General features: G+C 38.1%; 1 protein-coding gene across 1 annotated transcript in view; it reads right to left on the bottom strand.

Annotated features, from left to right (window-relative positions):
- The window catches only part of LOC111552212 (cytochrome P450 2C19), a 57,755-nt gene that overhangs the window by 27,897 nt on the left and 15,437 nt on the right, over positions 1–14,421 (bottom strand). The window contains exons 5-6 of the mRNA XM_026454838.1: positions 13,836–14,012; positions 3,789–4,037 (exon numbers count right to left, since the gene is read on the bottom strand). Coding sequence (XP_026310623.1) covers positions 3,789–4,037; positions 13,836–14,012 — 426 coding nt within the window. The remainder of the gene's footprint in view (positions 1–3,788; positions 4,038–13,835; positions 14,013–14,421) is intronic.

The following is a 14,421-nucleotide window of genomic DNA, read 5'->3' on the forward strand; positions in this document are numbered from 1 at the left end:
GAAAGACTAAAAGCTTATAACTTAAAATCAGAAAGAAAAGAAAAAAACAAGGATGTTCATTTTTACTACTCTTTTTTTTTTTTTTTTTTTTTGAGACAGAGTCTCGCTCTGTCGCCCAGGTTGGAGTGCAGTGGCACGATCTCGGCTCACTGCAAGCTCCACCTCCTGGGTTCACGCCATTCTCCTGCCTCAGCCTCCCGAGTAGCTGGGACTACAGGCGCCCGCCACCACGCCTGGCTAATTTTTTTTATTTTTAATAAAGATGGGGTTTCACCATGTTAGCCAGGATGGCCTCGAACTCCTGACCTTGTGATTCACCCACCTCGGCCTCCCAAAGTGCTGGGATTACAGGCGTAAGCCACCACGCCTGGCCCATTTTTACTGCTATTAAACATAGTATTTGAAGTTCTAGCCAAAGCAATTAGGCAAGAAATGAAATAAAACACATTCAAAAAGGAATGGAAAAATTCAGATCATGTGTATTTGAAGATAACATGATTCTGTATATAGAAAAATCTCATACAGTACAGATAGAAACAAGTAGAGCTAATAAATGATTACAGCATAATTTCAGAGTACAAGATCAATGCAAAAATCAGTTGTCTCTCAGGGCTGATGCTAGTGCCTGCCATTAGGGGACCTGTAGATAGGACTGCCCAGTCCAGCGACACCCATCTTGATCCCCCTGGGGCTGAGAGGGGAGCCCAGACTACTTTGAATTCCAGAGATTAACATATGGTCTGAGGAAACAGAGAAGTTCCCCCAGAAAACAAGGATCAAGCTGTGCTGGATCAAGTTGTACTAGCCACAGCTGGCTTTTGCTCATAAGTGCCATCTACTGATTTGTATGTCAAACTGCACAGGCCAATATAAAACTACCCACAGAGGTGAACACAGCTATAGAATCAAAGTCAAAGGCCCTACACAGCATATTTTATAGTCACACCCCATAGGAAGCAGGAGAGAAAAAGGAAAGAAAAAAAAATAGGGAGAGGAAAAACAACTCTATCTGCACAAAAATAATTTCAAAAACCAGAAGGGATAGCCTCTTCAAGTAAGAAGAAACCAGCATAAGAATTCTGGCACCATGAAATGTCTTAATGTTGTAAAACCACCAAAGGATCACATGAACTCCCCAGCAATGAACCCTAATCAAACTAGCAACTCAGAAATGACAGATAAACAATTCAAAATATGGATTGCAAGTAAGCTTAGTGATCCAAGACAAGGTTGAAAGTCAATGCAAATAAACTACTAAAGCAGTCCAGGAAATGGAGCGACAGATAAATATCTTAAAAAGAAATCAAAGCTTCTGGAATTGAAAGACTCACTTAAGGAATTTCAGAATACAAGTGAAGGGTTTATCAACAGACTGGACCAGTTTCAGAGCTTGAACACCAGTCTTTTGAACTAACTCAGACAAAAATAAAGAAAAAATAATTTTAATAAATGAACAAAGTCTTCAAGAAATACATGATTACTTAAAAGGAGTAAACCTAGGGATTATTGGCATTCCTGAGAGAGAAGTAAAAGTAACCAATCTAGAAAATATATTTGAGCTAATAAGTTGAGAAAATGTTCCCAAACTTGCTAGACAGGTAGACATCCAAATACAATAAACCCAGGGAATATATGTGAGACACTATACAAAATGAACATCACCAAGGCATTTATTCACCAGGCAGTCCAAAACCAAGGCTAAAACATAATTTTAAAGGCAACTAGAGAAAAAGGTCAGATCACATACAAAGAGAACCTTGTCAAACTAAAAGGATGCTCAGCCTATTTTCAACATTCATTTTTTAAAAAATTACAAAAACAGAATTTTATATTTTGCCAAACTAAGCTTCAAAAGCAAAGAAATACAATCTTGTCCAAACAAGTAAGTGCCAGGAAAATCTGTTACCATTAGACCAGGCTTATAAGACATCATTAAGGGAATTCTAAATATGGAAATGAAAGAACAATACCTGCTACCAAAAAAACACACTTAAATATGTAGCCCACAGACTCTATAAAGCAATCACACTATAGAAACTACAAAGCAACCAGCTAACCACTTCACAACAGAATCAAAACCTCATATATCAATGTTAACATTGAAGATAAACAGTCTAAATACTCCACATAAAAGGCAAAGAGCAGGAAGTTGGATTAAAAATAAGACCCATCCTTCTACTGTCCTCAAGACTATGAGACCCATCTTCTACTAGTAGAAGTAGAAGACCCATCTCAGACCTAGAAGAACCATCTCAGACCTAGAAAACCCTAAAGAACCTTCCAAAACTCCTGGGACTGATAATACAACTTCAGTGAGATTTCAGTACACAAAATACATATTCAAAAATCTGTAGCATTTTTGTACACCAAAAATGTTCATGCTGAAAGCCAAATCAAGAACTCAATCCCATTTACAATAGCCACTACAGAAAACCTAGGAATACAACTAACAAACAGGGCAAAAAGGTCTCTACAAGGAGAGCTACAAAATACTGCTGAAGAAAATCAAAGATGACACAAACAAATGGAAAAACAGTTCATGCTTACGGATTGAAACAATCAATATCATTAAAATGGCTAGACTGCCCAAAGCTATCTACAGATTCAATGCTATTCCTATCAAACTACCAATGTCATTTTATTCTGAAATTCATATGGAACCAAAGAAGAGCCCAAATCCAAAGCGATCCTAAGCAAAAAGAACACTGGGAAGCTTCACATTAGGTGACTTCAAACTATACTGTAAGTTTACAGTAACCAAGAGAGCATGTAACTGGTACAAAACACAAATTGAACAAAAGTAGAGAAGCCAGAAATAAAGCCACACACCTATAGCCATCTCATCTTCAACAAAGTTGACAAAAATAATCAGTGAGGGAAAGAATTCTCTATTTAGTATCGGATAACTGACTAGCTATATGCAGAATGAAACTGGAACACTTCCTTGCACTTTATATAAAAATTAACTTGAGATGGATTAATGATCTAAATTTAAGACCTCAAACTATAAGAATCGTATAGAAAAAAAATCTATAAAATACCATTCTGGATACAGGCTTTAGAAAAGAATTTATGAATAATTCCTCAAAAGCAATTGGAACCAAAATGAATATTGACAAGTGGGACCTAATTAAAGAGATTCTGCACAGCAAGAGAAACTACCAACAGAATAAACAGACAGCCTACAGAATGGGACAAAATATTTGCAAACTGTGAATCCAACAATGATTCAATAGTGAGAATCCATAAAGAAGTTAAACAATTCAACAGGTTAAAAAACAACTAACCCCATTAAAAAGCGGGCAAAGGACATATGTCCTTCTGAAGAAGACATACACATGGCCAACAAGCATATGACAAAATACTCAACATCACTAATAATCAGAGAACTGCAAATCAAAACCACAGTGAGATATCATCTCACACCAGTCAAAATGGATATGAATAAAAAGCCAAAACATAACAGATATTGGTGAGACTGCAGAGAAAAGAAGACATTTATATACTACTGGTGGGAATGTAAGTTAGTTCAGCCACTATGGAAAGCAGTTTGGAGATTTCTCAAAGAACTAAAAGCAGAACTACCATTTGATGCAGCAATTCCACTACTGGGTATGTACCCAATGGAAAACAAATTGTTCTACTAAAAAGACACATGTGCTCGTATGTCCATCCCTGCACTATTCACAACAGTAAAGCCATAGAGCCAACCAATCATGTGTCGCATAAAGAAAATGTGGTGCAGTTTGAATCGTGGTGCAACGAAGGAGTAGGTGGTGGGATCTCACCGTGGGTCCAATTAGCCTTTTCTCTGTGTTGCTTGCTTCAGCTTCAGCAGAATTCGAAAGGCTGGAAAGGACTCCGGAAAGGCCAAGACGAAGGCGGTTCCCTGCTCGCAGAGAGCCGGCTTGCAGTTCCCAGTGGGCTTTATTCATCGACACCTGAAATCTAGGACGACCAGTCATGGACGTGTGGGCACGACTGCCGCTGTGTACAGCGCAGCCATCCTGGAGTACCTCACCGCCAAGATACTCGAACTGTCAGGAAATGCATCAAAGGACTTAAAGGTAAAGCGTATTACTCCTTGTCACTTGCAACTTGCTATTCGTGGAGATGAAGAATTGGATTCGCTCATCAAGGCTACAATTGCTGGTGATGGTGTCATTCCACACATCCACAAATCTCTGATTGGGAAGAAACCACAACAGAAGACTGTCTAAAGGATGCCTGGATTCCTTGTTATCTCATGACATAGAGCCCAAAGATTGGTTCAATCAGGTGTGGCATTTACATAGTGGACAGGGAAGGCGGCCACCTCACTCTAATCTTATTATGCAAATGGACTTTCCACTTGACCAGTGCCATCTTGTCTGCTCCTTACTGTACATGTGGCTGGCAAAGGGAAGGGAAGATGGAGCCGCCATTTTGAACATACCTAGTCACAGGTAGCTCTTTCCTACCAGATTCACCGGTGCAGGCTTCCAGCTTGCTTGTCTATGTCTGCAGCTCGATTTTACAGGCTGCTCTTTGCCAGAAAATGATTTGGGGTTGCTTTTCATTAAAAAAGAAGAATCTTACCGAGGACTCCCAAATGCTTACTTTCTGCCTAAGTAATTTCTTCTTAATTTCTGTATCAGTGAGTTCTCAGTTTCCAACTTCAAAACTTACTACAAGGTATAATAATCAAAAGTGTGGTCCTAGCATAAAGATAGACATCAAGACCAATGGAATAAAACCGAAATCAAGAAATAAAACAAACATCTATGGCAAATTTAGTTTCATCGAGGGTGCCTAGATCATTCAATCAGAGGAAAGAATCTCTTCAACAAATGGTGATGAGACAATTGGATGACAAAATACAAAAGAATGAAGCTCAGACCTTCCCTACCTCACTCCAAATGAAAAATATAACGAAAATGAATGGAAAAACTTAAATATAAGAGCTAAAATTATAAAACTCTTAGAATAAAACATAGAGGTAAATCTTTATGACTTCATATTTGGCAATAGATTCATAAATTTGATACCAGAGTAGCAAAAGAAAAAATACATAAACCAAACTTCATCAAAATTAAACTTTGTGCATCAAGAATATAATTAGGAATGTGAAGTGACAACTGACAGAATGGGAGGAAATATTTTCATATTATATATATGTAAGAGTTTACTGTTTTGAAAACATAAACAATTCTAACAGCTTAAAAAGAAAAATAAAGGCAACTTAATTTAAATAGGAAATGGACTTGAATGACATTTCTCCAAAGAAGATATACAAATGGGTAGCAGTGTATTAAAAGAAGTTCAAAATCACTAGTCATTAAATACAAGTTAAAATCCCAATGAGACCTGGGTGTGGTGGCCCTCATAATCCCAGCACTTAGGAATGCCAAGGTAGGCAGATCATCTGAGGTCAAGAGTTCGAGACCAGCCTGGCCAACACGGTGAAACCCTATCTCTACTAAAAATACAAAAATTAGTCAGACATGGTGGCACATGCCTGTAATCCCAGCTACTCTGGGGACTGAGGCAGGAGAATTGCTTGAACCCAGGAGGGAGAGGTTGCAGGGAGCTGAGAACGTGCCACTGCACTCCAGCCTGGGCAACAGAGTGAGACTCTGTCTCAAAATAAACAAATAAATAAATCCATACTGAGATACCACTTTACATTCACTAGGATGGCTTTAATAAACACAGAAAATTACAAGTATTAGCAATTATGTGGAAAAATAGAAATCCTTCTACATTGCTGGAAGGGATATAAAATGCCACATTCATCGTAGAAAAGTTTGGCTCTCATACAAGAAGATAAACATAAAATTACCATTTGTCCCAGCAATTCAACTCCTGAGTATATACCCAAGAATTGTGAAAATATGCCCATAAAGAAACATACACAAATGTTCAAAGCAAGATTATCTATAAGAAACGAAAGTTGGAAAAAATGCAAATGTCCAAAAACAGATGAATAACAATTTGTGATACATGTGCATGGAAAATAAAATATTTTTTATCCACAAAAAAATGAAGTACTGATGTGTGCTACAACTTAGATGAGCCTCCAAAACATTGTAAATGTAAGGACCCTGAAACAAAAGTTCGCATATGCTGTGAGTTCTTTATGTATCCATAACAGGCAAACCCATAGAGACAGAAAGAAGATTAGAGGTTATTACCTGATGGAGTGGGGGAATGGAGTAATTATTTAATGAATATAATGTGTTTTTGTGGTGTGATAAAAACATTTGAAACTAGAGAAAGTTGATGGTTGCACAACATTGTGAATACATTAAATACCATTTAGGTGTATGCCTTCAACTGGTTAATGGTATGTTGTGTGAATTTTACTTCAATTTTTAAAATGGCCTAACTCCCTGTTTTAGAGATTTAATGCAATCCTGTCAAAATCCCCATTGGCTCCTTTGAAGAAATTGACAAGTTAATCCTAAATTTCATATGAAGATTCAAGGGACCCAGAATAGTGAAAACAGCATTGAAAAAGGACAACAAAAGATTCACACTCCTTGATTTAGTAAGTTGATATTAATACAAAGGTACAGTAATTAAGACTTCAAGACAGTGTCCTATAGGCATTAGGACAGACATAGATCAATGGAGTAGAATTGAGAGCCCCCCCCAAAAAAACCCTTCACACATTTATAGTCAATTGGATTTTGACAAGGTTGTTAAGACAATTCAACAGGGGGGAAAATAGCCTTTTCAAAAATGGTGCAATGACAACAGAGGTGATGCTTACATGGTATCTGATAGACACCAAATTCCATTTCTTACCTGGACAAATCATTTTAGTTTACACTCAATGAATCCTTCCCTCTTCCATCCACCTACTCTTTCTCATCACACACTTCTACACCTCTATGTAAAGCATCCCAACCCATCTGAAACCCCTACTCTGATTCTCACAGCAAATCTTTTAAGGCCTATTTCAATCCGCAGGAATGCAGGAAACCCATCTAGGTTAAGCCATTCTTTCCCATTCTCAAATAAACTGTGTGTAATAATGATGCCCATTTTCATCCTATGACATAATATTTTATATTTTCTAACTTGTTGATAATTGCTTCCATTTCACCTAAAAAGTGCATTTTGTTTCTCCTTGGGTAGATTTTTGTTGTTATTATTATTATTATACTTTAAGTTCTGGGATACATGCGCAGAACGTGCAGGATTGTTAAATAGGTATACACGTGCCATGGTGATCTCCTGCACCTATGAATCTGTCATCTACATTTCCCCTAATGCTATCCCTCCCCTAGCCCTCCACCCCTTGACAGGCCCCAGTGTGTGATGTTCCCCACCCTGTGTCTATGTGTTCTCATTGTTCAACTGCCACTTATGAGTGAGAACATACGGTGTTTGGTTTTCTGTTCCTGTGTTAGTTTACCGAGAATGATGGCTCCCAGCTTCATCTATGTCCCTGCAGAGGACATGAACTCATCTTTTTTATGCCTGCATAGTATTCATGGTGTATATGTGCCCCATTTTCTTTATCCAGTCTGTCATTTATGGACATTTGGGTTGATTCCAAGTCTTTGCTATTGTGACAGTGCCACAATAAACAAATGTGTGCATGTGTCTTTATAATAGAATAATTTATAATCCTTTGGGTATATATCCAGTAATGGGATTGCTGAGTCAAATGGTATTTCTAGTTCTAGATCCTTGAGGAATTGCCACACTACCTTCCACAATGATTGAACTAATTTATACTCCCACAAACAGAGTCAAAGCATTTCTATTTCTCCACATCCTCTTCAGCATCTGTTGTTTCCTGACTTTTTAATGATCGCCATTCTAATTGGCATGAGATGGTATCTCATTGTTTTTATTTTCATTTCTCTAATGACTAGTGATGATGAGGTTTTTTTCATGTTTCTTGGCCACATAAATGTCTTCTTTTGAAAAGTGTCTGTTCATATGCTTCACCTGCTTGTTGATGGAGATGGTTTTTTTTTTTCTTTTCAATTTGTTTAAGTTCCCTGTAGATTCTGGATATTAACCTTTTGTCAGATGGACAGATTGTAAAAATTTTCTCCCATTCTGTAGGTTGCCTGTTCACACTGATGATAGTTTATTTTGCCGTGCAGAAGTTTTTAGTTTAATTAGATCTCACTTGATTTTGTTGCTGTTGCTTTTGGTGTTTTAGTCATGAAGTCTTTGCCCATGTCTATGTCCTGAATGCTATTTCCTAAGTTTTCTTCTAGGGTTTTTGTGGTTTTAGGTCTTATGTTTAAGTCTTTAATCCATCTTCAGTTAATTTTTGTATAAGGTGTAATGAAGGGGTCCAGTTTCATTTTTCTCCATATGGCTAGCCAGTTTTCCCAACACCCATTTATTAAATAGGAAATCCTTTCCCAATGCTTGTTTTTGTCAGGTTTTTCAAAGATCAGATGGTTGTAGATGTGTGGCTTTATTTCTGAGGACTCTGTTCTGTTCCATTGGTCTATATATCTGTTTTGGTATCAGTATCATGCTGTTTTGGTTACTGTAGCCTTGCAGTATAATTTGAAGTCCAGTAGCGTGATACCTCCAGTTTTGTTCTTTTTGCTTAGGATTTTCTTGGCTATACAGGCTCTCTTTTGGTTCCACATAAAATTTAAAGTAGTTTTTTCCAATTCTATGAAGAAAGTCAATGGTAGCTTGATGGGGATAGCATTGAATCTATAAATTACTTTGGGCACTATGGGCATTTTCACGATATTGATTCTTCCTATCCACGAGGATGGAATGTTTTTCCATTTGTTTATGTCGTCTCTTACATCCCTAAGCAGTGATTTGTACTTCTTGAAGCGGTGCTTCACATCCCTTCTAAGTTGATTCCTAGGTGTTTTATTCTCTTTGTGGCAATTGTGAATGGGAGTTCACTCGTGATTTGGCTCTCTGTTTATTATTGGTGTCTAAGATGCTTGTGATTGTTGCACAATGAATTTGTGTTCTGAGACTGCTGAAGTTGCTTATTAGCTTAAGGAGATTTGAGGCTGAGACGATGAGGTTTTCTAAATGTACAATCACATCATCTGCAAACAGTGACAATTTGACTTCCTCTCTTTCTATTTGAATAACCTAATTTCTTTCTCTTGCCTGACTGAGCTCACCAGAACTTCCAATACTATGTTGAATAGGAGTGGTGAGAGAGGGCGTCCTTTTCTTGTGTCAGTGTTCAAAGGAAATGCTTCCAACTTTTGCCCATTCAGTATGATATTCGCTATGGGTTTGTCATAAATAGCTCTTATTATTTTGAGATACGTTCCATCAATACCTCGTTTATTTAGAGGTTTTAGCATGAAGAGGTATTAAATTGTTTTGAAGGCCTTTTCTGCATCTATTGAGATAATGATGTGGGTTTTGTCATTGGTTCTGTTTATATGATGGATTACATTTATTGATTTGTGTATGTTGAATCAGCCTTGCATTCCAAGGATGAAGCCAACTTGATCGTAGTGATAAGCGTTTTGATGTGTTGCTGGATTTGGTTTGCCAGTATCTTATTGTGGATTTCCACATTGATGTTCATCAGGTATATTGACCTGAAATTTTCTTTTTCTCTTGTGTCTCTGCCAGGTTTTGGTATCAGGATGATGCTAGCCTCATAAAATGATTTAGGGAGAATTCCCTCTTTTTCTATTGTTTGGAATAGTTTCAGAAGGAATAGGATCAGCTCCTCTTTGTACCTCTGATAGAATTTGGCTCTGAATCAGTGTTTTGTTTGTTTGTTGTTTTTTGTTTTGTTTTATTTGGTTTGGTTGGTAGGTTCTTCATCACTGCCCCAATTTCAGAACTTGTTATTGGTCTATTCATGGATTCTACTTCTCCCTGGTTTAGTCTTGGGAGGGTGTATGTGTCTAGGAATTCATCCATTTCTTCTAGATTTTCTGGTTTACTTGCATAGAGGTGTTTATAGTATTCTCTGAGGGTAGTTTGTATTTCTGTGGGATCAGTGGTGATATGCCCTTTATCATTTTTATTGTATCTATTTGATCTTCTCTCTTTTCTTCTTTATTAGTCTAGCTACTGGTCTATTTTCTTAATCTTTTCAAAAAACAACTTCTGGATTCATTGATTGTTTGAAGGAGCTTTCGGGTCTCTATCTTCTTCAGTTCTGCTCTGATCTTAGTTATTTCATGTCTTCTGCTAGTTTTGAATTGTTAACTCCTGCTTCTCTAGTTCTTTTAATTGTGATGTTAGAGTGTCGATTTTAGATATTTCCCACTTTCTCCTATGGGCATTTAGTTCTATAAATTGCTCTCTAAACATTGATTTACATGTGACTCAGAGATTCGGGTACATTGTGTCTTTGTTCTCATTGGTTCCAAAGAACTTATTTATTTCTGCCTTAATTTTATTGTTTACTCAGTATTCATTCAGGAGCAGGTTGTTCAGTTTACATGTTGTTGCGTGGTTTTCAGTGAGTTTCTGAATCCTGAGTTCTAGTTTGATTACACTGTGGTCTGAGAGACTGTTTGTTATGATTTTCACTCTTTTGCATTTGCTGAGGAGTGTTTTATGTCCAATTATGTGGTCAATTTTAGAATAAGTGCAATGTGGTGCTGAGAAGAATGTATATTCTGTTGATTTGGAGTGGAGAGTTCTGTAGCTGTCTATTTGGTCCACTCGGTCCAGAGCTGGGTTCAAGTCCTGGATATCCTTGTTCATTTTGTGTCTCATTGGCCTGTCTAATATTGACAGTGGGTTGTTAAAGTCTCCCACTATTGTTGTGTGGGAGTCTAAGTCTCTTTGTAGGTCTCTAAGAACTTGCTTTATGAATCTGGGTGCTCCTGTATTGGCTATATATATATTTAGGATATATTTAGGATAGTTAGCTCTTTTTGTTGCATTGATCCCTTTACCTTTATGTAATGGCCTTCTTCATCTCTTTTGATCTTTGTTGGTTGAAAGTCTGTTTTATCAGAGACTAGGATCGCAATCCCTGCTTTTTTTTTTTTTTTTTCTTTCCATTTGCTTGGTATATCTTCCTCCATTCATTTATTTCGAGCCTATGTGTGTCTTTGTACATGATATGGGTGTCCTGAACACAGCACACCAATGGGTCTTGACTCATTATCCAACCTGCCAGTCTGTGTCTTTTAACTAAGGCATTTATCTCATTCACATTTAAAGTTAATATTGTCATATGTGAATTTGATCCTGTCATTATGATGTTGGCTGATTATTTTGCCCATTAGTTGATACAGTGTCTTCATAGTGTCAATGGTCTTTACAATTTGGTATGTTTTTGCAGTGGTTGGTACCAATTTTTCCTTTCCATATTTAGTGCTTCCTTCAGGAGCTCTTGTAAGGCAGACCTGGTGGTGACAAAATCCCTCAGCATTGGTTTGCCTGTAAAAAATGATATTTCTCCTTTGCTTATGAAGTTTAGTTTGGCTGGATATGAAATTCTGGGTTGAAAATTCCTTTCTTTAAGAATGTTGAATATTAGCCCCTGCTGTCTTTTGGCTTGTAGAGTTTCTGCCAAGAGATCTGCTGTTAGTCTGATGAACTTCCCGTTGTGGGTAACCTGACCTTTCTTTCTGGCTGCCCTTAACATTTTTCCCTTCATCTCAACCTTGGTGAATCTGACAATTATGTGTCTTGGTGTTGCTCTTCTCAAAAAGTATCTTTGTGGTGTTCTCTGTATTTCCTGAATTTGAATGTTTGCCTGCTTTTCTAGGTTGGGGAAGTTCTCCTGGATAATATCCTGAAGAGTGTTTTCCAACTTGGTTCCATTCTCCTCATCACTTTCAGGTACACCAATCAAATGTAGATTTGATCTTTTCACATAGTCCCATATTTCTTGGAGGCTTTGTTTGCTCCTTTTCATTCTTTTTTCTCTCATCTTGTCTTCATGCTTTATTGCATTAACTTGATCTTTAATCTCTGATATTCTTTTTTCTGCTTGATCAATTTGGCTATTGATACTTGTGTATGCTTCATGAAGTTCTCATGCTGTGTTTTTCAGCTCCATCAGGTCATTTATGTTTTTCTCTAAATTGGTTATTCTAGTTAGCAATTCATCTAACCTTTTTTCAAGGTTCTTAGCTTTCTTGCATTGGGATAGAATGTGCTCTTTTAGCTCAGAGAGTTTGTTTTCACCCACCTTCTGAAGCCTACTTCTGTCAATTCATCAAACTCACTCTCCATCTAGTTTTGTTCCCTTGCTGGCAAGGAGCTGTGGTCCTTTGGAGGAGAAGAGGCATTCTGGTTTTTGAAATTTTCAGACTTTTTGTGTTGGTTTTTCCTCATCTTTGTGGATTTATCTACCTTTGGTCTTTGATGCTGGTGACCTTTGTATGAGATTTTTGTTGATGTTGACGCTATTTCTTTCTGTTCATTAGTTTTTCTTCTAACAGTAAGGCCCCTCTTCTGCAGGTCTGCTGGAGTTGCTGGAGGTCCACTCCAGACCCTCTTTGCCTGGGTATCACCAGTGGAGGCTGCAGAACAGCAAAGATTGCTGCCTTCTCCTTCCTCCGAAAGCTTCATCCCAAAGGGGCACCCACCAGATGCCACCCAAAGCTCTCCTGTATGATGTGTCTGTTGACCCCTGCTGGGAGGTGTTTCCCCATCAGGAGACTTGGGGCCAAGCATCCACTTGAGGAAGCAGTCTGTCTCTTAGCAAAGCTCAAGCACTGTGCTGGGAGATCTGCTGATCTCTTTAGAGCTGGCAGGTAGGAAAGTTTAAGTCGGCTGAAGCTGCGCTCATAGCCACCCCTTCCCCCAGGTGCTCTGTCCCAGGGAGATGGACACTTTATGTACAAGCCCCTGACTGGGACTGCAGCCTTTCTTTCAGAGATGTCCTGCCCAGAGAGGAAGAATCTAGAGAGGCAGTCTAGCGACAGTGGCTTTGCTGAGCTGCAGTGGGCTCCACCCAGTTCTAACTTCCTTGTGGCTTTGTTTACACAGTGAGGGGAAAACCATCTACTCAAGCCTTAGTAATGGTAGATGCCCCTCCCCTCACCAAGCTCCAGCATCCTGGGTCAACCTCAGACTACTGTGCTGGCAGCAAGAACTTCAAGCCAGTGGATCTTAGCTTGCTGGGCTCCATGGGGGTTGGATTCATTGAGCTAGACCTCTTGGCTCCCTGGCTTCAGCCCCCTTTCCAGTGGAGTGAACAGCTCTGTCTCATTGGTGTTCCAGGTGCCACTGGTGTATGAAATAAAGAACTCCTGCAGCTAACTCGGTGTCTGCCCAAACAGCTGCCCAGTTTTGTGCTTGAAACCTAGGGCCCTGGTGCTGTAGGCACCTGAGGGAATCTTCTGGCCTGCAGGTTGCTGAGACTGTTGGAAAAGCATAGTATCTGGGTGGGAATGCACAGTTCCTCATGGCAGGGTCTCTCACAGCTTCCCTTGGCTAGGGGAGGGAGTTCCCTGACGCCTTGAGCTTTCCAGGTGAGGTGATGCCCCACCCTGCTTCTGCTCACTCTCTGTGGGCTGCAGCCACTGTCTAACCAATCCAAATGAGATGAGCTGGGTACCTCAGTTGGAAATACAGAAATCACCGACCTTCTGCGTTGATGTCACTGGAAGCTGCAGAACAGGGCTTTTCCTATTCTGCCATCTTTATTGTTCAGGTAGATTATATTTATTGTTCAGGTAGATTATATTTATAATCTAAACAATTGAGTCTATGTATTCTAAATATTTAACAACTTAATTTTATATTTTCTATGATGCTTACTTGATATTCATCCATACAATAAAATCTTAAAATGCTTCTCAAGCATTACTCCTTGACCACTTAAACATCCATAGTAAACCCAAAACTAGTCAATGAATCACAAATATGCAAGCAGTCACATAACTAAGCTGTTGTTAACTTTTTACCTTCTCCATTTTGATGAGGAAGCAATCAATAAAGTCCCGAGGGTTGCTCATGTCCATTGATTCTTGGTGTTCTTTTACTTTCTCCAAAACATAACTTTTCACAAAAGCAATGTTTTTAAGTAATTTGTTATGGGGTCCCGGGAAATAATCAATGAAAAGAGGAAAATTATTGCATATCTAAGAGAAAACAATAATTTATCAAATTAAAAGTATTTAATAAAAGCATACATACCATATACCAAGCTCTGGTTGTAATTTAAAGATATAAATATAAATAAAATATATTCTATATCTTGATGGAGAAATTTTTATTGTACATATATAGTAATTCTCTGATTAAAAAAGATTTGAGGAAGAAAATTCTTACCAGAGAATCAAAGATAATAATCATTTCCTAGACTCATATCTCCTTTTTATAGTATAAAAGCATCTTTATATTAATTCTCTTACTTTTTACAATTCTTCTCTACAATCTTGAAATATAAGATGGTATCAGTTACTACATTCACATTTTGTAGATGACAGCATAGGTTAAAAGAATTTGGAAAATCTGATTGATAGTACAAAGCTGGTCCCTACTATATTG

Source organism: Piliocolobus tephrosceles, chromosome 9, assembly GCF_002776525.5.
Source record: "Piliocolobus tephrosceles isolate RC106 chromosome 9, ASM277652v3, whole genome shotgun sequence".
Lineage (NCBI taxonomy): Eukaryota > Metazoa > Chordata > Mammalia > Primates > Cercopithecidae > Piliocolobus > Piliocolobus tephrosceles.